The 23,959-nt window shown below is 31.9% G+C and overlaps 7 protein-coding genes across 7 annotated transcripts; 3 read left to right on the top strand and 4 right to left on the bottom strand.

Moving 5' to 3' along the window:
• Positions 1-714: 714 nt before the first annotated feature.
• On the bottom strand, positions 715-2,898 carry YAT1 (carnitine O-acetyltransferase YAT1; the record flags this gene model as incomplete). Its single annotated transcript, XM_064860057.1, has 1 exon — positions 715-2,898. The coding sequence occupies one exon, from the start codon at positions 2,896-2,898 to the stop codon at positions 715-717; it is 2,184 nt and encodes a 727-aa protein (XP_064713430.1).
• Positions 2,899-3,820: 922 nt separating this feature from the next.
• On the bottom strand, positions 3,821-4,735 carry ADE1 (phosphoribosylaminoimidazolesuccinocarboxamide synthase; the record flags this gene model as incomplete). The annotated part of the gene is made up of 1 exon (XM_064860056.1): positions 3,821-4,735. One exon carries the CDS (start codon positions 4,733-4,735, stop codon positions 3,821-3,823), a length of 915 nt encoding a protein of 304 aa, XP_064713429.1.
• Positions 4,736-5,217: 482 nt separating this feature from the next.
• Positions 5,218-5,910, bottom strand: ERP3 (Erp3p; the record flags this gene model as incomplete). Its single annotated transcript, XM_064860055.1, has 1 exon — positions 5,218-5,910. The coding sequence occupies one exon, from the start codon at positions 5,908-5,910 to the stop codon at positions 5,218-5,220; it is 693 nt and encodes a 230-aa protein (XP_064713428.1).
• Positions 5,911-6,605: 695 nt separating this feature from the next.
• Positions 6,606-8,288, top strand: CDC7 (serine/threonine protein kinase CDC7; the record flags this gene model as incomplete). The annotated part of the gene is made up of 1 exon (XM_064860054.1): positions 6,606-8,288. The coding sequence occupies one exon, from the start codon at positions 6,606-6,608 to the stop codon at positions 8,286-8,288; it is 1,683 nt and encodes a 560-aa protein (XP_064713427.1).
• Positions 8,289-8,478: 190 nt separating this feature from the next.
• On the bottom strand, positions 8,479-9,414 carry TSC13 (trans-2-enoyl-CoA reductase (NADPH) TSC13; the record flags this gene model as incomplete). The annotated part of the gene is made up of 1 exon (XM_064860053.1): positions 8,479-9,414. The coding sequence occupies one exon, from the start codon at positions 9,412-9,414 to the stop codon at positions 8,479-8,481; it is 936 nt and encodes a 311-aa protein (XP_064713426.1).
• A 1,231-nt stretch (positions 9,415-10,645) lies between these two features.
• Positions 10,646-16,348, top strand: SEC7 (Arf family guanine nucleotide exchange factor SEC7; the record flags this gene model as incomplete). The annotated part of the gene is made up of 1 exon (XM_064860052.1): positions 10,646-16,348. The coding sequence occupies one exon, from the start codon at positions 10,646-10,648 to the stop codon at positions 16,346-16,348; it is 5,703 nt and encodes a 1,900-aa protein (XP_064713425.1).
• A 2,147-nt stretch (positions 16,349-18,495) lies between these two features.
• On the top strand, positions 18,496-20,544 carry ACS2 (acetate--CoA ligase ACS2; the record flags this gene model as incomplete). The annotated part of the gene is made up of 1 exon (XM_064860051.1): positions 18,496-20,544. The coding sequence occupies one exon, from the start codon at positions 18,496-18,498 to the stop codon at positions 20,542-20,544; it is 2,049 nt and encodes a 682-aa protein (XP_064713424.1).
• Between the last annotated feature and the right edge of the window lie 3,415 nt (positions 20,545-23,959).

Genomic DNA, 23,959 nt, shown 5'->3' with positions numbered 1-23,959 from the left:
TCTCCGGAAACAGACGGAATAAAGGAGATTCCGTGATGTAGATTCTGCTTGTGAAAAAGCTGTTTTGGAAGAATCATTGGTGTATACATACTATAATAGTGCTTCAACAATCTGTCTTTTTTATCTTATACTCTTATACTAGAGAAAGCCCAACCTAAGATAATTTTCTGTTATTCCTCCTATATTCTACAGACTTGAAAAGTTGCTCCAATCGTTCCTGATTTGTAACGAACAGGAAGTGTTTGGAATAATTACAGCAACATTTCCAAACCCACTTACTTAGGTACTTAATATTTGTTTAATCTTGCCTATATTTTAATCGCTTAGTATTTTTTTTGGGATGATCAAAAACATTTAATAATGTTTTTTGTACTGAACTGTATTATGTTTTTCAATTATGAACAGTAAACACTGCAAGGATAATGTAACTTATATTTGCAAAGCCTAATAAATAACTATCTACTTATGACTCACGACCATATAAAAACCATATCTTCACATCATTAAAATACTTTTCCCGTTCATTATATTTAACTCATCGAGTTAAAATAATATTATTATAATTATTATTACCAACAAAATTTATACATTCTGCACATATATTTTTAGAATATATATGAATCATTAATATGTAAATCTAAAGGACACATACATATAGATATATTCTTATCAATAAATACGTGTGGAATATGAACATAACTGAAAAAAAAAAACTTATCCAGTAACAGAAACATCAAAGTAATCATAACCCGACAATAGATACGTCAAATCCTTTGATTTGTTAGTTCCTTCCAGAGTGCCTGCTACATTACCCCTATGAATCCTCATTAAAATATCCTTTCCTTGACTGGTTGCTGTTGTACCTGCAGTATCATTTTGTCTGTTAAATATATGATCGATCTCTAAAAATGATTTTTCAAGCAATGACACAAATCTCTTAGTTTGCCTATGTTTTGATGTCACAACTAATGTAATCGAATCATCACGAATAATATAACCAATTCCAAACCCATTTGGAGTTACTGGGCCAAAACCAAAACTCTTTAAGCATGGATTACCACAGTTAGACGTACTTATAATTGAAGTGTTTAAGATGGACCAGGCTTTATCCTGAAAGATACCTGGCAATGGCATAGTATCTTTAAACATTTCATTCCAAATAGAGTATAGTGCATATAAATGGCGGTCCTGACCGAGACCCACTGCGCATTCTTTAGTGATACGAGAGTGCTCTTTACATGATTCTTGTAAGTATATTTTTCTCTCATCATCTGTAGCATTACGATCAAAGATAGATTTAACAAATCTTTTGGATGCTAAAGTGACTGATCTTATGGCTTCAGTTCTACCGTTTTGGAAAAGTTTAGTCATAGCAGGTTCGTAAACGGTCTCGAATTTACCATATAATGCATAGTAGGCAATTTGAAAAATTTGTTGAGTGAATGCATCTGGAGAACACTTAAATTGTCTTTTAATATGTGATGCACCATAATGTGTGAAATCCAATGTGACTAATTCATATTGTGATATTAGGTCTGAGATTTTAGTTTCTGCAAAGTGTAGAGATGATAATAAAAAGGGGTCTACTTGCCATTCTAACTTTCTTGGAATCGTAATAACATTATGTTTTTCTAGCTTCTCAGTGCTTGTACTTTGCTTATTATTATCAGAATTAACCAAAGACAACGCTTGTTCATTATTGTTTCTGTTAAAAATATCCAATACGTTTTTTGTAACTCCACGAGCGAAACCTAGGATAGAATCTGTATAAATATCTGTGGCTAGTCTTAATACAGTATGGCCATCTACCCCAGTGTGTTCGAAATTAAAACCAGCTTTACCATTCAAAGTAACAATAAGTTGTAATTTATCATACCATCTATTCAAACAGGTACCACTTTGAATATTTAGCGGTGTAGCAGCGGATTTGAAATCTAAATTAACTTTTGAGGTACCACAAAGCAGCGAAGTAGTTAAGTCAGTTTGTCCTTCTGGTGTGTCATCGAATGCGACGTCATCCAAACAGATGACAAATAATGCAGAATCAATCAGTTTCAAATTCTTCCAATTCGTCTTATCCTTTGATTGATAAATATAGTCTCTAACATTGGACCAAATACGTCTGCTCTCAGTGGTAAAGACACCAAACGGTAATCTATTTTCTGTATCGTTGTTGGAAGAAGCATTACCATCCATGATAATGGAATAAAGATTCCATTCCAATTCATCAGGGGTCTTAAATAATGGTCGGTTATTTATATCAAGTACATCAAACCAGTAGAATTGCTGCTTATACATCACAATAACATGATGAGATGAACTATCCGTTTGCAAATGACACGAATTTTCGCCAGGACCGGGTGGGATTCTTGCAGAGCCAAACAACTTGTTGTATTGATCCATAGATAGTGGTGCACCACCACGAGCCAGATCAGATTTTAAAGCACCTTGACGTAATTGTTGTATAAACTTCAACATCGAAGTAACTAATTTAGAGGCTCTTTTAATTTGAATAGTATGAATCCCGTAGGGGCCATTTTGGGACCTAGAATGCGAAAAGGAATCCTTTAATGTTGGATCGTCTTGCAATTGGAAAAATGGATTAACATTTAAAACTACAGAAGCATCGTATAAAAGATATGCATCATACCAAAATTGTTCAATATATGATGAATATGGGTTTTCTTGAGCTAATTCATTATCATATTGTACCAGTTTTTCATGTAATATCTTTAATTTTTCCAAATTATCTGGAGAAAAGACCACATGACGAGTTCTTTTATTTTGCTTTGAATCTTGTAAAGGTTCGATACGATCAATATAACGATTCAAAGTATCCTCTAAAGGTGGGACAGGCAATCTAGGTAGAACAGGTGGTTTATTTTCTATTTGAGTCATTTACTATTATGAAAAATAATGAAGTAAAATAGGGAAGTATTTTATAAAATTGAACAAAGAGAAAGAGAGTATGCTTTTCTTGTTTGAGTGGTTTCTGATTCGTTCTGAAAAGTTAACAGTAGTTTTCTTTTTTGGATCATACACAATATCAATAGATCTCGAGAGAAAGAAGACTGCCTAGAAACTTAGTATAAATAAGTGGAAGCTTTTACAAAACAACAAAAAAAAAGAGCTTATGCATATACACACACACACACATATATATATATATGTTTGCATGAGATTGAAGGCTATCACGCATTATTGTATATCCAATCTTTTTTATTATTTAACATACATTTAAGTATCACCTAAATGGTGTAAAATGGATACTATAATATAATATAAGTATTTCGCCTACAAATTCCACAGATTCCACTAGCCGTTGTTAAGGTTTCTATTGAAAGTTTTTGGTGTCATCTCTTTTCTCTGCCATGTTCTTTTGTTTTTTGTTCGCCAATGTTTGATCTTCAAATATCTCTTCCCTTTTTGTTTGTCATTTCCCTCCTCGAACAATACAATAGAACCGAAGAGTCATGCACAAAAAGAAAAAGGGGAAAAACCCAAACAAAAAAAGAAAAATATTCATCACAGAGTCGCACTGCTGAGGTGTGTGGGTGTTCCGTTGTTCCGATAAGTCACAAAGATTTGTGCGGTGTTGTAAATTGTGGTCTGTGTTTCTTCTTTCAACCATCCTGAGTTCGATCCTTCTAAGCTACCTCATCTATTCTTACTCTTCAAAATACACCTCCATATAATATATATACTATACTTTACTATCTGTCATTATACATTTTGCTGTTTACAATAGTATTCCAATGTCATCAAAATAATTATTTATATGCAAAGAAGTAAATAAATCTATATTTATATATGTATCAGTTCACAAATATTTCTGGCCTGTTAAAGCTTCGTAAGCTTCGATATACTTAGCTCTTGTTCTTTCAACAATATCTTCGGGCATAGTAACATTGTCTACGCCTGCTAATTTGTTAGAGGTCAACCAATTTCTCAAAAATTGTTTATCATACGAATCTTGTCCCTTGCCAACCTCATAATTTGCAAGGTTCCAGAACCTCGAAGAATCTGGTGTCAACACTTCGTCAACAAGCACCAGTTCATTGTTGGAATCCAAACCAAATTCGAATTTTGTATCAGCAATAATTATACCACGACTCTTAGCATATTCAGCACATTTATCATACAACTGTCTTGCCTTGACATCAATCTTATGGCATAAGTCTTCCCCTACAAGCTCCTGTGCTTGTTCAACACTAATGTTCTCATCATGTTCACCTTGGTCAGCCTTTGTTGAAGGTGTGAAAACAGATTCAGGCAATTGCTGAGATTCCTTTAAACCAGTAACCATGGAATGACCGTGGACAGTCCCTTTGTTAACGTATTCTTTCCATGCAGAACCTGTAATATAACCCCTGACAATGACTTCTAATGGCACCAACTTATACTTATGTACAAGTAAAGAACGGCCCTCAATTTGATTCTTATACTTATCCTGACTTAACTCCTTTGGAAGATAGTTAAATATGGTTTTTCCAACAGGAATTTCAACTAAATGGTTCTTTATATCATTGCGTAAAAACTCAAACCAGAATTGCGACAATTTGGTTAATAGCTTTCCCTTATCCGGAATTGAATTATTCATGATCACATCATATGCAGAAATACGATCAGTAGCAATAAATAACAAAGTTTGTTCATCCACTCGGTAAATGTCCCTCACTTTGCCACGGGAGATAAGGGGTAGGATCCCATCTAATTCAGTCTTAACTAAACTCATTTTTATACTTTTATTGGCCTTGGGTGCTGTTCTATACTATTTATTTTTTTTGTCTTCTTGCTTTAGCTGAAAAATTGTTTAAAAAAAGAAGAGAAAACTGTATATCTGATTGGGACTTTATCACATTGATATTCTCTGAAAAGGACCCTTGATATAAAATACATCGAAACATGATGAACTTTTTTTTCTTTCAATTCCTTCTTTATATATTATAACTGAGGTTATTCCCTTACCAATATTTTTCTCCACACTCTCCTATCTGACTCCGGTTGATGACTCTGGAAAAATTAAAAGAATTGAAAAAGAGAAAACTAGTCAAATTTTGATAATAAAATTGGGCTCATAATTGCTAGCTGTGTTTATCAATAATGAAAATACTTGACTATATAGATGCATACACAACTATAAATATACATACTTGCTGTTCCATAGTGCAATGTTGGTATGAATTGACTTCTTCCGTATAACAGTTTTTTTTGCTCTCATTTTCTTGATCTGTTGAAGATCCATTTCAATATCATTATTTGACACCACGACATTCCAATAATTAACAATATACCATATATACTAAACATTGTTATTCTATTAACAGTAGAACTGACAGTGTAATGATTTCTATCATTCCTGGTTATGTAATATTTCATATTCTTTTCCAACATATATAATTGCCTTTCAATAGAGTCTAATCTGTCCGATAAAGAAATATACATTTGTTCACTAATTTGTTCAATTGGATGTTCGATTTTATGTTCTTGCCTTCTAATAGCACGCTTCTTATCAAGACTGCTCTGTTTCTCACATTTATAAGTCAATTCCAATTCAACCGGAATTGGATCATATAAGGATGGGTTTTTGAAACAGAATGAATATTCTCCTCTATGCTTTCCGACAAACCCCCATTGGCCCTTTCTTTCATTTTGTTTGGAGATTATAGGCACATCCCTGGAATCTGGTGCAAAAATTTCATAGTTTAGATCAGGTTTATTAGTAGTGATGCCTTCAGAGGTTCCGTCTTGTGTAGAAGAAAAATAATAGGTTATTTCACAATCAGTATCTGGAGTCAACAAATAAAAACATTCTTGTTTATTCTTATCTAGAATAAATGTTATTGGTGATGCTTTTACTAAGATGGTAATAAAAGCACCAAGATATAGAATTAATAATGCTGGTAACATCGAGAATAGTGGGGACTTTAATCAGCCACAAATATATAAGCACACTTTTCAGTAGTAAGAGTAATTTGATCTCTTATATTAAACGACCTCTCACTTGGTAACAGTTTCTTCTGTGTTGATGTAACTACCAATTAACGTTAACCAGACCCCCCTATGTTCTTCCTGCTATACAGCTAACAGTTCGATCATCTTCCTCCCCTGCTTCTCATATACAGACAAACCTCTTTCTCCCTCATGTTTCAAACAAAAGTGAGAATTCCTTTATTTTGACGCGTTTCTCGAAATAATTTTTTTACTGTTTATTTCCATTTTTAAACTTTCATAAATATATTTTTTTTTCTGATTTTGTTTGCAGATCGTGAAAAGGAGTATTAGAAGAAAACAGAGATGCCACTTAGATGAACCAACATACACTATTAGAGGATTTATTTATACAAGGTTACTGTGTTTTCCATTATTTTTTGTACAAGTGACTATAGCATCTTAAGTGGTTATTAAAAAGATTTCATTCGATCTTTATTTGTTCTACTTTTACTGTTTCTTTTTGAAAGTTACAGAGCCAACATATATATATTTAGCATTCTCTTTTTTTTTTATTCATCTTTGTTTTTATTGCTCTGTCATTATTTTGGTAGCATTAACTATTAAAAATAAGGCCTTCTATTTTTTTGTCACAGACAAATACCACTATTCTTATGACTGAAATACAAAATTCTCCAACCGATAATAATGAATTTATTCCACCTGAAATAAAAGATGAAATGGAACAACTCTATAATGATGTTCCATATATTCGATCCAATTATAAATTAATAGATAAAATAGGAGAAGGGACCTTTTCAACGGTTTATAAAGCGCAAGATATCAACCATAAGGTTACCAAGAAATATTTTTCTCATTTTTGGTCAAGTACTGGCAACTCCAATAAATATGTTGCTTTGAAGAAAATTTATGTCACTTCATCACCACAACGTATCTATAACGAATTAAATCTATTATATATTTTAACAGGAGGCTCTAATCATGTTGCTCCTCTTTGCGATGCAGCCAGGGTTAAAGATCAAGTTATTGCTGTCTTACCATATTACCCACATGAAGAGTTTAGAAATTTTTATAGAGATTTGCCTATCAAAGGTATTAAAACATATATATACGAATTGTTGAATGCATTAAAATTTGTACATTCAAAGGGTATTATTCATAGAGATGTTAAACCAACAAATTTTCTTTTTAACCCTGAATTGGGCCGCGGTGTACTTGTAGATTTCGGTCTTGCTGAAACTCAGCTGGACTATCCGTCTGTGATTTCCTCACCAACAACAACAGCAGCAGCAGCAGCATTGTCAACAGCAACACAATCGTCATCTTCGCATAACTCTACAATAGAGCGATTCTCTGAACAGTTTTGTCCTTGCATTATGAGGGATCTAAATAATAATTCTATATCTTCTATAGAAGCATCGATAGCACATCATCAAGGTGGTATGGTGACAATTCAAAATGGGAAACTGGTTCATCTGAATAATGTACAAGGTGTAGATTTAACCAAAGGTTACCCTAAAAACGAAACACGTAGAATTAAAAGAGCCAACAGAGCAGGAACTCGTGGCTTTCGTGCTCCTGAAGTATTAATGAAATGCGGTTCACAGACAACAAAAATCGATATTTGGTCTGTAGGTGTGATTTTATTAAGTCTCTTATCTAGGAGATTCCCTATGTTTCAATCGTTAGATGATACAGATTCTTTACTGGAATTATGCGCTGTATTTGGTTGGAAAACTTTACGTAAATGTGCATCACTACACGGGCTCGGTTTTGCGGTAAACGGATTGCATCATATTAGAGAAGAACCGTATCCTAACGGATTGAAAGAGTTTGTATATGAATTATTGAAGAAGGAATGTGATGTGGGAACATTTCCAGAATATAGTGTTGCATTTGAAACATATCAATTTTTGGAACAAGATCTACACGATCGGGTGTCTATCGAACCACAATTACCCGTAGATGTAATATCAGATGGCAATGATGCAATGGCATACAGTTTGAAGCAATATCAAGAAGAGATATGGACTGATCATTATTGGTGTTTCCAATTACTAGAACAGTGTTTTGAAATGGACCCACAAAAGAGATCATCTGCTGATGAATTATTAAAGAATGCATTTTTTAATGAACTGAATGATGAGGAGGACATCATTATTTCAACATCAAATAGCGACAATAGCCACCGTGATAATAATACTATTAGGGATCAAATAGATCAAATGAATGATATCACTAATACAGAAATAGAGAGTACTGATGAGGATGAAATGAGTAGTGATATGGAGGATAGATTTCAGGATGATGACGATGTAGTACTTATTATTGATTGATATATAATATATCATTAACATAGCATAATAACTATATAGTACATGCATATATATGTATATATAATTCAGAAAATGTATATATGTGTATATATGTGTATATATTTTGCATGAATTGAGCAAAAGATAAAATTAAAGTCAAAGTAAGATAAAATTCTAATAATAATTTGATTATCAATAGGTGTGCCAAGTTTTAAAAAACAAATGGAATCAAGAAAGCTCTCTTGGTACCATATTTTTTATTCTTTTTGATAGCCCATAGATACATTTGTGTAGCAGAAACCAGTAAAAACACTAAAGCAAAGATATTGAATTTAAAAATTATGGTAAACCAGATCCAAGACCAGACTTCAAATGTGTAGTTTGGAGCCACTAAATATTTGAAAAGACCTTCATTGATTGGAACTCTCTTTGTGGTGTTACCTTTGGCTATTTGTTGATCACCATAGACTCTTAATTGCAAGTGCATGTAGAAATTCCAGGTCTCACTTAAGACAAATAGACCAATTAAAGTGGATAAATTTATTTGACCCATGGCGTTATAAATCCAAGATAATTGATTATTGGAAAATAAGAAACCATAACCAAAATAGCCTAACCCAATAGCACCATTTAAAACCCAATAGTGGAATGAATTCTTGAAGACATTAAATAGAGGCATAGTAGCTAAAGTAAATCTGTGAAGAAATAATGTTTCCAATTCTCTTTTAACATAATGGCCAAGTATCAAGAAAAATACAATTTGGTTTAAATTTGGATCATAATTGTCTGAAGAATAATTTAATTTATCTCTAATTTGCTCAATACTTGAGAAATAATATAACAATGAATGGACTAAGATTGGACCCAGATATTCAATCAAAAACACCAATCTCCAGCTAATTTGAGGACCCAAATCCTTAACATATAATTGTAGATTGGAGTCGGCACTTTTAAAAAAAGAATCTTCCATAATTGGGATATGTTTATCATCCTTTTTATAAGTTAGTCTTAACCTATAGATACTAATGTCTCTATTTTGCTTACTGATTTGTTTTAGCACATCTTGTAAAGCATGTGTCTCGTCAGATTTGATACGGATCTCACAATCTTTTAATTTCTTAGAACGAGATTTGACTGATATCATCATTATTCGATCTGGTACTTGGTTGTCTTTCTGTCTAGTCTTTTTGTTTTGGCATATATATATATATATATATATATATATCCATTTCTATCTAATTGTTTTCCAATAGTCATCTACCTTCTCATTTCTACTGTTTATTATAATTGAGACAAAAAGAAAAAAATAATATTATGTTCGTATACGATGAGTTTAAATTATTTTAGTAAATTAGGTTACGTTAGATGAAATACACCCATTATATGCATTGCATGATAAGAAGCTAGTGTTCAGTTACTACAGGTATAAATACGGCTTATTTAAGTTTTGTATAATAATGATCTTAATATTTTATTGTTGTTCTTGTATAAGTATCAAAATTGCCTTTTGATACTTATACTAAGATGTATTCAAATAAGATGATGGTCTTTAGTATTTTTCTGATAATAAAAACTCCCTTGAATAAGATATAACATAATTATCACTACTTGAATACTCTTCAATTAAATTCAATAGCTAATATTGATGAATGTGTATGTGAAGATGTTTTTTATTAACAATCATACATTTCCTCATATAAAAATGACAAAACTATTCTACTCTATCCAAAATTCTTCATGTTTGGATTACAGACGTTAACCCACCAAAAAAAAATACTATGTTATTTATAAAATATGATTATTTATATATATTCTTAGTAGATAGTTAAGGAACTAGCCACTTTATAGGCTTACCTACTGGGGTGAAGACCAATACGTTTCTATGTGTGTATATAATAAGTATGTAAGCTTATATTGCAATAAATTTATGGAGAAGTTATGCCAGCTTTTTCTCCAAGCCCTACTTGACACGCCCAGCAAAACCCTAAAAGAGTTTGGATCACTCTCCACGAAACAAGGCAAAGTTTTAATTTATTTCTTTCTCTGATTAAATAGAAGTAAAAGACAAGATAAATGCGGTAGAATATTATCAAATAACGTTCGGTTGAAGAATCAATAAAAAAACAACCTAATTAAAGGTACTTGGGATCTTCAGTTACTCTATAAGTGAGTGGTAATTATCTTTGTTTATATTGTTTTGTTTACTTATTTTGTCTAGAAAATAATTGTTCATCCACCCTTTTGATTTGATTCTATACTTCTCTAACATTATCTAATTGTTTGATTAGGTAAAAAAGCACTATATTACCTCTGTATATATCAATTCTCTCTTAAGAGGAACTAAGATTAAAAAGGAAACATACAAAAAAAAATACATTATGACGGACGTAGAAGACCAAGAAAATATACCTATTCAAGAAAATGATAGTCAAGAGAACATATCGTCTGTGGATTTAAACAGTGAGAGATCTTCTAGTCCAATCGATAATAATAATAATAGTAATAGTAATAATAGTGATCATAATGATATTGATGATCAAATATCAATAATTTCAAGCAACGACAATGGTGAGAATGACATAGATCGTCACAATAAAAATCAATCTTTATCAAACGCACAAAACGATGGTGAACAGGTAGCAACAGATTCAACCAATAACTTGGAATTATCTGGTAAAACAAATAAAAATGATTCAGTTGATATGGATGACCAGAGATCAAGTGAGGTGTCTAATAATTTACAAGAGCCTGCTGTTTCATTATCAGATATTCCATCCTCAGGTAGAACACGCACTAGAACGTCCTCCATTATTTCAAATAATTCAATTAATAATATCAAATCTACTTTCCATTTAGCTAAAGTAACATTAGAAAAAATTCAAGAAGAGAAAGATGTAAAAAAGTACCCAAATATACAGAAAGGAGTAGAAAGAGCATTAATAAGATTAAATGAAAGTTTGCAAAATCCGGAAAATATTAATATTACTAATGATTCTTTACTTATTTTTGATACTCTAAGAAGTTGTTGTCGAACTAAATCTAGCAAATTACAAAGAGTATCTTTAGATTGCCTGTCCAAAATGTTTTCCTTTAGATCGCTTGATGAAACTCTATTAGTAAATCCTCCTGATTCTTTGGCCTCGAATGACCAAGTTGTTGATCCAAACTCTGGCATTACACCACCTCCAAAACAAACACTAATTGATGCAGCTATTGACACCATTGCTGATTGTTTCCAAGGTGAGGGTACCAACGAAAAAGTCGAACTACAGATTATTCGTGCTTTATCTAGCTGTATCCTTGTTGAAGATTCTATATCTTTATGCCACGGTGCATCTTTGTTAAAGGCTATTAGAACGGTTTACAATATTTTTGTTATGTCTTTAAGCGCTTCGAATCAAGGTATTGCTCAGGCAACTCTAACTCAAATGGTTAGTTCTGTGTTCGATAAAATAGAATTAAAGAAAAATAATCAATCAACAACTTTTATAAACCGATCCAAATCTTTGGTTAATAGTCTGGACAACCAAGCTGTTTTATCTGAAGAGGCCCCCAGTTTCAAAGAAGTTGTCACTTTAGAAGATATGGGTCGGTTAAATGATGAAGAAGAAAGAATTGTTGATTCTCAGAAAAATGATGCATTTTCTTCCGGTCAAGATTTGGTAATTAAAGATGCATTTTTGGTATTTAGAACCATGGCAAAGATATGTGCAAAGCCTATAGAGAGTAACCTTGACATGAGATCTCAAGCAGTTCGTTCAAAGTTGTTATCTTTACATATAATTTACTTAATAATGAAGGAGCATGTCGATGTGTTTTTATCACCAAATATATTTTTACCTGGTAAAAAAAACGAAACATTCTTGGATTCCATTAAGCAGTACTTATGCCTATCATTATCTAGAAATGCTGCTTCCCCAATACCCCCAGTTTTTGAAATCACTTTAGAAATACTTTGGTTATTGATTGCTAATTTGAAAGTTGAGTTTCTAAGAGAAATTCCCGTTTTCGTTACGGAAATTTATTTCCCGATTGCAGAACTAAGTACTTCAACAGCTCAACAAAAGAGATATTTCCTGGTTATCTTGCAGAGAATATGCAATGATCCTAGAACGTTGATTGAATTCTATTTGAATTATGATTGCCATCCTTCCATGCCAAATATCACTGAACAAATCATTAATTATTTGACAAAAACAGCATTAACAAGAGTAGATATTACACCATCTCAAAGATCATACTATGAAGATCAGTTAACAAAACCATTATTTACCTATAATTTTGACCAATTACCATTGTTAACTATACAAACCTTATCTTCGACTTCTGGACCACAAGATGTATCATTGTTTCCCGTGGAATATGCGTTAAAAATGACTTCATTGGGGTGCATTGTTTCTGTGTTAAAATCATTAAGTGCTTGGGCCCACAAAGCATTGAATCCTCAAACAATGCCAAACAATGCAAAGGAAAACCCACACTTAACAACAGAGCCCACTTTATCTAGTATAAATGTCAATGACGTTGATACATTAAATAGCCAAGATATAGATGACCCATTACAATTGGAAAATTTGAAACAACGGAAGACTCAATTATCTGATTGTATTTCGATATTCAATAATAAGCCAAAAAAAGCTATTCCATTATTAATTGAAAAAGGATTCCTGGAAGATGACTCTCCCAAATCTATAGCCAAGTGGTTATTGACAACAGATGGTTTAAATCTGGCTACTGTGGGTGATTTTCTCGGTGAAGGTGATGAAAAGAATATTGCAATAATGCATGCTTTTGTTGATGACTTTGATTTTATAGGTTTATCTATTGTAGATGCACTTAGGGAATTTTTACAAGCCTTTAGACTTCCAGGAGAAGGTCAAAAGATCGATAGATTTATGTTAAAATTTGCTGAACGATATGTAGAACAAAACCCAACTGTTTTCTCAAAAGCCGATACTGCTTATGTTTTATCTTATTCTTTGATAATGCTTAACACAGATTTACATTCGTCTCATATTAAGAATAAAATGTCGTTGGAAGAGTTTTTAGAAAATAATGAGGGTATCGATAATGGTCAAGATTTACCCAGGGAATTTTTGGTAGGATTATTCAATGAGATTGCTAACAATGAAATTAAATTACTATCAGAACAACATCAAGCTATGTTAGCAGAAGATGAAAATGTTCTTTCAAATCAACAATCCTCTGCGTTTAACTTTTTTAGTACTAGAGATTTACAAAGAGAGGCATATATGCAAGTTTCCAAAGAAATTGCATCAAAAACCGAACTTGTATTTAAAAATTTGAGCAAAACAAAACTAAAAAATGATGGTGATATTTATTATGCCGCATCTCATGTAGAGCACGCCAAGTCTATTTTCGAGAATTTGTGGATGTCTTTCCTGGCAGCTTTAACACCGCCTTTTAAGGAATACGATGATTTGGAAACAACCAACAAATGTTTGGAAGGATTAAGAATTTCTATTAGAATATCTTCTATATTTTCCATTGATGATGCTAGACAATCCTTTATTGGTGCCTTGGTGCAATTTTGTAATTTACAAAACATTGAAGAAATCAAAATAAAAAATGTAAATGCAATGATAGAACTATTGGAACTAGCCATTTCTGAGGGTAATTATATCAAAGAATCATGGAAAGAGATTTTATTAGTTATATCCCAAATTGAAAGATTACAACTAATTTCCAAAGGTATTGACAGGAACACAATTCCTGACGTAACGCAAGCACGTGTTACTAATCCAAGAGTCTCCATCGATTCAGCAAAAACCACTCCACAGCCATATTTTTTCGATATATGGAGTAAGAGGGCTACGCCGATGGAACTAGCGTTGGAGAAACATCTTAATCAAAAATTATCACCTGATATGGTGAAATACATTTCATCGAGTGAACTTGTTGTGTTAATGGACAATGTATTTACTAAGAGTGGTGACCTATCAGCTAATGCAATAATTGATTTTATTAGAGCCTTGACTCAGGTCTCTTTAGAAGAAATTGAGTCGTCTCAACATACCTCAACTCCAAGAATGTTTTCTTTACAAAAAATGATTGATGTTTGTTATTATAATATGGACCGTATCAGATTAGAATGGACACCAATTTGGGCCGTAATGGGATCTGCTTTTAATAAAATTGCTACAAACTCTAATTTAGCTGTTGTTTTCTTTGCAATTGATTCTTTACGTCAATTGTCTGTAAGATTCTTAGATATTGAAGAATTGAATGGGTTTGAATTCCAACATGATTTTTTGAAACCATTTGAGTATACTGTACAAAATACAGGTGATACTGAAGTGCAAGAAATGATTATTGAATGTTTCCGTAGTTTTATTTTATTAAAGTCAGAAAAAATAAAGTCTGGTTGGAAATCAATCCTAAAATCTTTGCAATACACATCCCAATCAAAAAATGAAGCTATTGTCAATAAGACACAAAGCTTGATCACCGATGATATTGTCAAGAAGCATTTTGAAAGTGTGTTTGTTCAAGAGGATTCATTTAGCGAATTAGTTGATGTGTTTAAAGACATTACAAAAAATAGAAAGTTTCAAAAGGCTTCGTTACATGCATTAGAAACATTAAAAACTATAACTAATCGTATTGCTATAATAACATCTAATGATCCAGATTTACCAGAAAGAGAACATTATCAGAAATTGTTACATGGTAAAGATGTTTTTGAAGATGTTTGGTTCCCAATTCTATTTTGTTTCAATGAAACAATAATGACAGCGAATGATCTTGAGGTAAGATCGCGTGCTTTGAACAACATGTTCGATGCACTTGTTGCTTATGGTAGTAATTTTGATGAAGAATTTTGGAAGAAGATATGTAATAAGTTATTATTTCCTATCTTTAATGTTCTATCTAAACACTGGGAAATTAACCAATTCAACAGTCACGATGATTTAAGTGTTTGGTTATCGACCACCTTAATTCAAGCTTTGAGAAATCTAATTGCACTTTTCACTCATTATTTTGAATCCCTAAACAAGATGCTTGATGGATTTTTAAAACTTTTAGTGTCATGTATCTGTCAAGAGAATGATACTATTGCAAGAATTGGAAGGGCCTGTTTGCAACAATTAATTTTGCAAAATGTAACGAAATTTTCTACAGAACATTGGGAGTTAATTGGGGATGTATTTATTAAATTATTTGAATTAACCACTGCTGAAGAATTATTTGAATGTGATCCGTTACATCAAGGCAGACGTAAATCTATGGCGTTCGACCCATCTACCCCAAAGATACCTAATATTTCAAATCAAGAAGACACAATGCCGGAAACATTAGAAAGAGCTAAAAAAGAAGCAGGCAGTGAAGATTTTGTTTTAAACACAGAAAATGAGAATAACAACAACAACAATGTTAATAATAACACCAGTAGTGATTCTAAGTCATCAGATATCGATATAGATAAAGATAGAGATCTTTTACGCAAGCAAGTCAATGTTAAAAACACTATTGTGGTTAAATGTATTTTACAGTTATTGATGATTGAATTGGTTAGTGATCTTTATGATGATGAAACATTTGAACAAAACATTCCATGTAAAGAATCAATCAAATTAACAGAACTTTTGGAGAAATCATATGAATTTGCACATGATTTCAATAATGATATCGGGTTAAGAACAAGATTGATGGAATCTCGTGTCGTTAATAATATTCCTAATTTATTAAAACAAGAGACCAGTGCAGCAGCAGTTTTAATTGATCTAATGTTTAAACTATATTTAAATGATGATGAAAAGAAGGCTGGATTGGCTGCTAGGTTGATAAGGATATGTGTTACTGTGGTTAAATCGTATATTTTATTAGACGATAGAACGATGGAACGTACAATAATTGCATGGAGGCCTGTTATAGTTGAAATTTTACAAGGTTATTATGAATTTGATGATGAAGACTTCAAAGAATATGGGACTGTTATGTATGGACTGATTATTAAAATATTGGACAAGAGTGTCCCAAGTGATCTGAGGTTTGCAATTAGACAATTTTTAAGTAGAGTAGGTGAAGTATATTTGTCCATTCCACTAGAAGATGATTAAAACAAAAAAATTGAAAAAATAAAAATAAAAATAAAAAAATAAGGAAAATAAGGAAAATAAAGAGGGGCTATTTACTGTTACAAGATTGTTAAAATTTTCTTATGTTGAATTAGACGTGTACATTATATATTAAGTATTGGATATAATTGAAATTATTATATACTCCATTTAGAATTGTTTGTACTAAGAAGTATCAAGTTTACTAATTTGTCACTATTATAATTAAGATTTAAGAAAACGATATCGGTTGATTGTGTGCCAGGTGAACATCTGTAGGAGACGTAGGAAAACAACCACAACCTAAAAAATGAATGTCATATATGATGGCTAGTGTTCTCAATCTCTACTGAGAGAGAGAGGAGGGAATGAATACTAAAGTAAAAGAGAGTAGGTCTACAATAAAATCTTTTGCAAATTACCGAAATAACCGTTCTTGCCAAAAAATAACGGAATAAAAAAGAAAAAAATGAATCTTTCAAAGACTTCCCTTTTTCTTTTATTATTTTGTAAAAAATTATATGTCCGCCTCTTATTGTTTTTACTCACATACTAACAAGTTTTTTTTCTTTTTCTTTGATAAACAAGAAATTTTCACATTCTGAAATATTTTAAGGCGATTTTGTTTTATTCTTTTGGTATTTTTTGTGTTTTGTATTTTCGTCTGTCAAATGCAAATGATTGGTTACTTTTCTAGGTTTACTTAGTCACCTTTTTTTTTACCCTATAGTGAAGGAAAATAAAAATAAGGGCTTGTCAAAATGCTGAGACAAAACATAACAAAATAAAACAACACTTGCTTATTCTGTAGTATAGGGGTTAGGGTTGTATATATGTTCAATCCTGAAATGATACACACAATGGAATGCAAAAGACTACACACACGCAAGTTTGATCGAGGTGTAAGTTTGGGGCTAATGGTAGAGTTTGTTTCCAGTCTTGTGTAGGGTTTAGAATTTCTATCTCTCTGCTTTAGCAGGCGTTACTGCCTGACAAACATGACATTGTGACAGTTTATTCACTTTTATATATGTGTGTATATGTATTTTTTTAATTTTCTTTCTTCTTCACTCCCCTTCCTAGTTGACTGGTAATCTTGACAACTAACGCTTATGTTCTCGAAGTTGTTGTATTCTGTCATGGAGTTGAATGTATTCTCTTTAAGAACCACTTTTGACATACAACCGTACCATATTACATTTCCTTTTTCTCTGATTTTTTTCTCTGATTTCTTTTATTCAGTTCCCGTGTCAATTTTTATTCCACCGTCATGTTTATTTCCCGCTTGTCCGGTATGTGATGTGGGTCATTTGGTTTTTTTTCCATTTAACTGAGGAAAAAATAAAAAAAGGAAAAAAAAAAATAAAAAGAAAAGAAAAAATGCTTTGTTGTGTCAAGAAAAGCATTATTTATTTTAGATTTACTATCATATTGTGACATATATTGCTATTTATCTTGTTTAGTTTCCTACATACACATCACAGTTGTGTTGTTAAAGCCTGTATCTAGATATTAATACCGGTAGTCATCTACCACATTCAACCTTTTATCATATTAACGGATTTTTAGCGAAGCATTTCTGTTCCCTTTCCCTCTTCTTTACTTGCACTCATGATGTCTCTTCTCGTATAAGACTTTGTGAACACTTGTGTATATATTTTTTAGCCTATTTTGCTACACACACACCTATAAACTTCATCTTTACTTGTACTGTCATAATTTTTTCCTCTTTATATATATGTATATATATATATTCGCTATTTGACAAAATATTTATACTGTACAACGTTAGTTTTGTTACTATTGTCTTTTTCATCCTTCTCGCATTTTCCTCGACTGTTACTCTTTTTTTTCTTCCATTATTCTGTTTCTCTCTCGAGGAATTCAACATAAGCGGGGAATTTTTTTTTTGTTGTTTTTTCAGTCGAGCCAAATTCAATATAACGTTATAACAAGGTCATATATATATATATATATATACATACACTTATTAGAATACACTTATCCTCATATACAATATACAATATCTAATACAGGAAGAGAAGAAAGCAGTGGAGTGGTTACTGAACTTATTTGATCGAGTATTTAATATTCCATATAACACAACATCACAACACGCACGCATATATATATATCCCAATAGGACAACAATGACTGCACCAATCCACAAAGTTGTCCATGAAGCTCAAGATGTTCAACCACGTTTTGCTCCAGAACACTTCTACAAGTCACAACCTGGACCATCTTACATCAAGGACTTAGATCAATACAAAGCCATGTACAATGAGTCCATCACCAATCCAGATTCTTTTTTTGGGAAGATGGCTACCGAATTTTTACATTGGGATAAACCTTTTACCAAAGTTAAATATGGTTCCTTGGCTACCGGTGATGTCGCTTGGTTCTTGAACGGCGAATTGAACGCCTCTTATAACTGTGTTGATAGACATGCGATTGAGAACCCAGATAAGGCCGCTTTGATCTATGAGGCTGATGATGAATCTGAGAGTAGAACCATCACTTTTGGTGAACTATTAAGATCTGTCTGCAAAGTTGCCGGTGTCCTAAAGAGTTGGGGTGTTAAAAAGGGTGACACTGTTGCTATCTACATGCCAATGATTCCAGAGACTCTGATTGCTATGTTAGCTGTGGCTCGTTTGGGTGCTATTCACACAGTCATCTTTGCTGGTTTTTCTTCTGGTTCCTTAAAGGATCGTGTCGTGGATGCCGGCTGTAAAGTCGTTATCACTTGTGAAGAAGGTAAAAGAGGTGGTAAAACTATCCATGCTAAGAAAATCATCGACGAAGGTTTGAATGGGGTCGACGCTGTTAGCCACATTTTGGTGTTCCCCAGAACTAACAACAGATCTGTCCCAATGAAGGCTGGTAGAGATTTCTGGTGGGATGAAGAAATTGCAAAACACAGAGGTTATATTCCACCAACCTCATGTAAATCTGAAGATCCATTATTCCTATTGTATACATCTGGTTCTACTGGTTCCCCTAAGGGTGTTGTCCACACCACTGCTGGTTACTTGTTAGGTGCCGCCATGACCACAAGATACGTTTTTGATCTACATCCAGAGGATGTTTTGTTTACTGCTGGTGATGTTGGTTGGATTACTGGTCACACGTATGCTCTATATGGTCCATTATGTTTAGGTACCACTTCTATTATCTTTGAATCCACTCCAGCTTACCCAGATTACGGTAGATACTGGAGAATTGTCGAACGCTATAAAGCTACTCATTTCTATGTGGCTCCCACTGCCATGAGATTGATTAAACGTGTTGGTGAATCTGAAATCTCTAAATATGATATCTCCTCATTACGTGTCCTTGGGTCTGTCGGAGAACCAATCTCTCCAGATTTATGGGAATGGTACAATGAAAAGATCGGTAATAACAATTGTGTCATTTGTGACACTTATTGGCAAACAGAATCTGGTTCTCATTTGATTGCTCCATTAGCTGGTGCCACTCCAACTAAACCAGGTTCCGCTACATTACCTTTCTTCGGTATTGAAGCTTCTATCATTGATCCAGTTAGTGGTGAAGAATTACAAGGTAATGATGTTGAAGGCGTCTTAGCGATCAAATCCTCTTGGCCATCAATGACTAGATCTATTTGGAATAACCATAATCACTACTTAAATACTTACATGAATGCTTACCCTGGCCACTATTTCACTGGTGATGGTGCTGGGAGAGACCATGACGGTTACTACTGGATTAGAGGTAGAGTCGATGACGTTGTTAACGTCTCTGGTCACAGATTATCTACTGCTGAAATTGAAGCCACTTTATCTACCAATGACGACGTCTCTGAAGCTGCCGTTATTGGTATCAATGATGAATTGACTGGTCAAGCCATCATTGCATTCGTATCTCTAAAGAAACAAACTGGCGAGGATCTAATGGAAGTCGATCTTCACGCATCCCCAGAGGAACTACGTCGTGAATTAATCTTGCAAGTCAGAAGTGAAATTGGTCCATTCGCTGCACCAAAGGCAATTATTACAGTTAGAGATTTACCAAAAACTAGATCCGGTAAGATCATGAGAAGAGTCCTAAGAAAATGTGCATCGAATGAAGCTGATCAACTAGGTGACTTATCTACTTTGGCTAACCCAGAAATCGTTCCAGCCGTCATTGATGCTGTGGATATGCAATTCCTCAGTATTCAAAAGAAGAAATAGATCATCTTACATAAAGTATAAAAGTTAGAAGGATGTGAAATACAGGATTAGGACAATTAATGATACTTGTTAATAGTAGAACTACGATATGTGTATGCTAGAAAAGAAAACAAACAGTTTACATTATTCATGAGTAAGTAACCGTTTGTACAATTTCTTTTCCTTCTTTTAATCCTTTCTTTTTGTTTATGTTATATGTATGTATTTATTTCATTATCTAACTTATTACCATTCACCATATATATATATATATTAATTTCTAAAAGTAATCATGTTTTTTAAAAGACGATGAATGATACTAAACATTTCTTATAAAACATTTAATAGAGAAGAAAGCTGCTGCTATGGAGTATATAAAATTATTAATTAGTATTATGAAGAAAATGATTTTATATCAAGATATATAATATATTTCTAAATACACAGTCTTTAAAGTGTTTCTATTCTCTAAAAAATTTTTATGTAGATTAACTGATCAGTTTAATTCTCCTATTATAAATTGCATTATTATGTTTTTTTAGAAAAAGTTGATTAAACTTACAAAAGACATACTATATCATCGCAACAGATCAGAATATCTAATACTTTTTCTCTCTTTCACTTTCCCTCTTACTCCATCTATCAAAGATCCATTTAGAAACCAACAAACATACAAATAAGCAGATAAATCGAAAGTTTTAATCTTTTAGATTACGATAATAAAATTGAAAAGAAAAATAATAAGACAAAAAAAAGCAGAAACGTCTGACCCACAAAGACTCAAAGAGATTTGATGAACAGAAAGATAAAGAAATGTATCATCTTCAATATTTTGTTGTCAATTTAGTTGTTTGTGCTTAAATGCTTTTTGATGAAAAGGTGTATTAGCTAAGGCAAATCCTTTATCCTATTTTCGGATTATTTTTGGTTTTCTTTTCTTTTTCTGCAGATTTATGATGGGACATATGAGAATATCAAAGCGTTTGATTAATGACAGTTCACCTGTCAGTAGTTAACATAATATATAAAGATTTAATTCATTAAGTTTGTATTGTTTATTCTTTAAGATAAATCTCGACTAGCTTAACACTTTTTATATTATTTTTAAAATTTAATACACTAACATTATTATAAGTGATTTCAAACGAATGTTTTGAATAATAACTTCATTGGATATCCATACATTTATAAATATGCTGTAATATTTTATTTTACTTGCCATTAAATTTATAAACATTAATAATAATAATAATAATAAAATTTATCATCTGTGTTGATAGTAGGATTTTTTAATTAAGTTTACTATTGATTTATGTGTGGCTATGTAAATAGTTGTTAAGCCCATTTTGAAGATTCATAGATTCATTGGAGTTGGATTTTTGTTAATCAAATTCATCATCGTGAATATGGGAACTGTTAGAGATATCTCTACTATATTTTGAAAAAATATGGAGAAAATTGAGTGTTATTATTTCTTCTACATCATCTTATTTTTTGTTGGTACTGTATCTGCAGGGATTACAAGCTATACCATCCCAGTTTTGAGCGAATAGTTTTTTTTAGGAAGATGGGGGAAGAGAGTTGAGTTCAAGGAGCATTTTCTCTGCTATTTCTGTTCTATTAATTGCCTACTTACAAAAGATGAGTAACTACGTTACTACTTTCAATAAAAATAAAACAAGTAGATATGTTGCTTATACTTGTATCTTTCCAATAACCCAGAGTTCTTTCCATGATAAATTTTGAACTTTGGAAATTGATTGAGTTAGATTTTAAAGATAAAGGTCATAAACAAGCAGGTAATCAATACAACACTAGTAACTTGGAAAAATGATTAAATGACAAAGATATTGATGGCAATAATAAGGATAATGATAATAGTTATATACTAAGATAAAAAGTTGCTAATTTTCGTAAAGACAACTCTGTTAATGAAAATCAATTTTTAAAAATTACATTAGTTATTACTAAATCTATACAGATGGATCTAGATACTAGTATTGAACATGAGATGAATAGTATCAATAGTAATGCACTAAATAGTGATTATGTTTCCAAAGGTATTTTAAACATCAGGGCCTTCAACGAAAACAATGAATAAAGTCATCAAAGTTTTCAATTTGATTATATAGAACTTTTCCTAAAACATTCAATTAATAGAAATATTAGGGAAAGAGGTGGTAATACATCCTTTAAAATTTATCGTGGTTCAGTGTATATGTTTTTTAGTCCAGGTAACACTGAATGGAATAATAATAATAAAATATAGTACAGCTATTAAAATACAGTCTGGTTGAGTTCAATATAACTTGTTCCTTTAACATTTTCTGAAGCTATTGGTTCAAAAGAAGACTATATTAGTAGTATATTTACCATAACTTCGATTTCTGTCGAGATCCATTTGGTATGCAGGACCTTTTATTATGAAATATTGTTTAAGGTGGCTTGTCTATCTTTGACCTTAATTTTTTTTAGATCTACAACGTTAGATGTATTATACGGTATTGTGGTAGTATCAATCTCATGGATGGAGGGTATGTTTTATAGACACACATATATATATAGATAAGATGTCTGATGGTTAACTTGTTTTAAACTTTTTTATGGGCGTTATAGATTGTATTAGTAATGTATTTGAGTTTTTAAGCTTACTATTTTTTTGTGGTACTTTAACTGAACTACAAATTAACTCACTACTTAAAGGTCTCATTAGTTTTACTATATTACTGACAATATTTTGCATTAATTATCATATTGATTATTGGTATTGATTAGGCGAACAAAATATATAAAATAAATTATTTAGAAATCAAAATTAGTAAATTCGTTATAATATCTATTAGGGCTATGCAAAGTACTACTTAGCGAATTTATTTTGTAATATTTTTTACCTCAATAGAAGGTAAACATATTCAAATGAATTGTCTTTTAATTATTTTTTTTGATACTATTCAATATTGTATTTTGTTTATAAAGTTGAATTACGTGTATAAGATATGTCGATAGATTCAATATTACAATAATAGTATTTATTTACCTCTTCTTCTATAAAAGTTCTATAAAAGTTTGACTCATCTAATAGATTTGAAACTTGTTATCTATCAGTTTGTATTGTTGCATGTGAAAGGATACATCCTACTAACCCCGTACAAGCCACTCATATAAAAATTCACAGTTGCATACAGTCATAGAGTAAGATATATGTGTACATCATGTATAAGCATATGTATATATTTATATGAAATCCTGAATCAAAATATAAATTGATATTAAAATAACATATAAAATTTAAAAGAAAAATTAAATTTATATTTAACAAAATAAACTAAACAAAATCATACACAGTCCGCCACCAAATAGAGATGTTGATTTCCCCCCTCAATTTAAACTGAATCAATTCCAAGATTTAGTTCAAAAAATCGAATTGACATACAGC

The sequence above is a fragment of the Arxiozyma heterogenica genome, assembly GCF_036370985.1.
Source record: "Arxiozyma heterogenica strain weizmannii chromosome Unknown scaffold_27, whole genome shotgun sequence".
Classification (NCBI taxonomy): domain Eukaryota; kingdom Fungi; phylum Ascomycota; class Saccharomycetes; order Saccharomycetales; family Saccharomycetaceae; genus Arxiozyma; species Arxiozyma heterogenica.
This window is presented reverse-complemented; position numbering and strand designations above follow the sequence as displayed.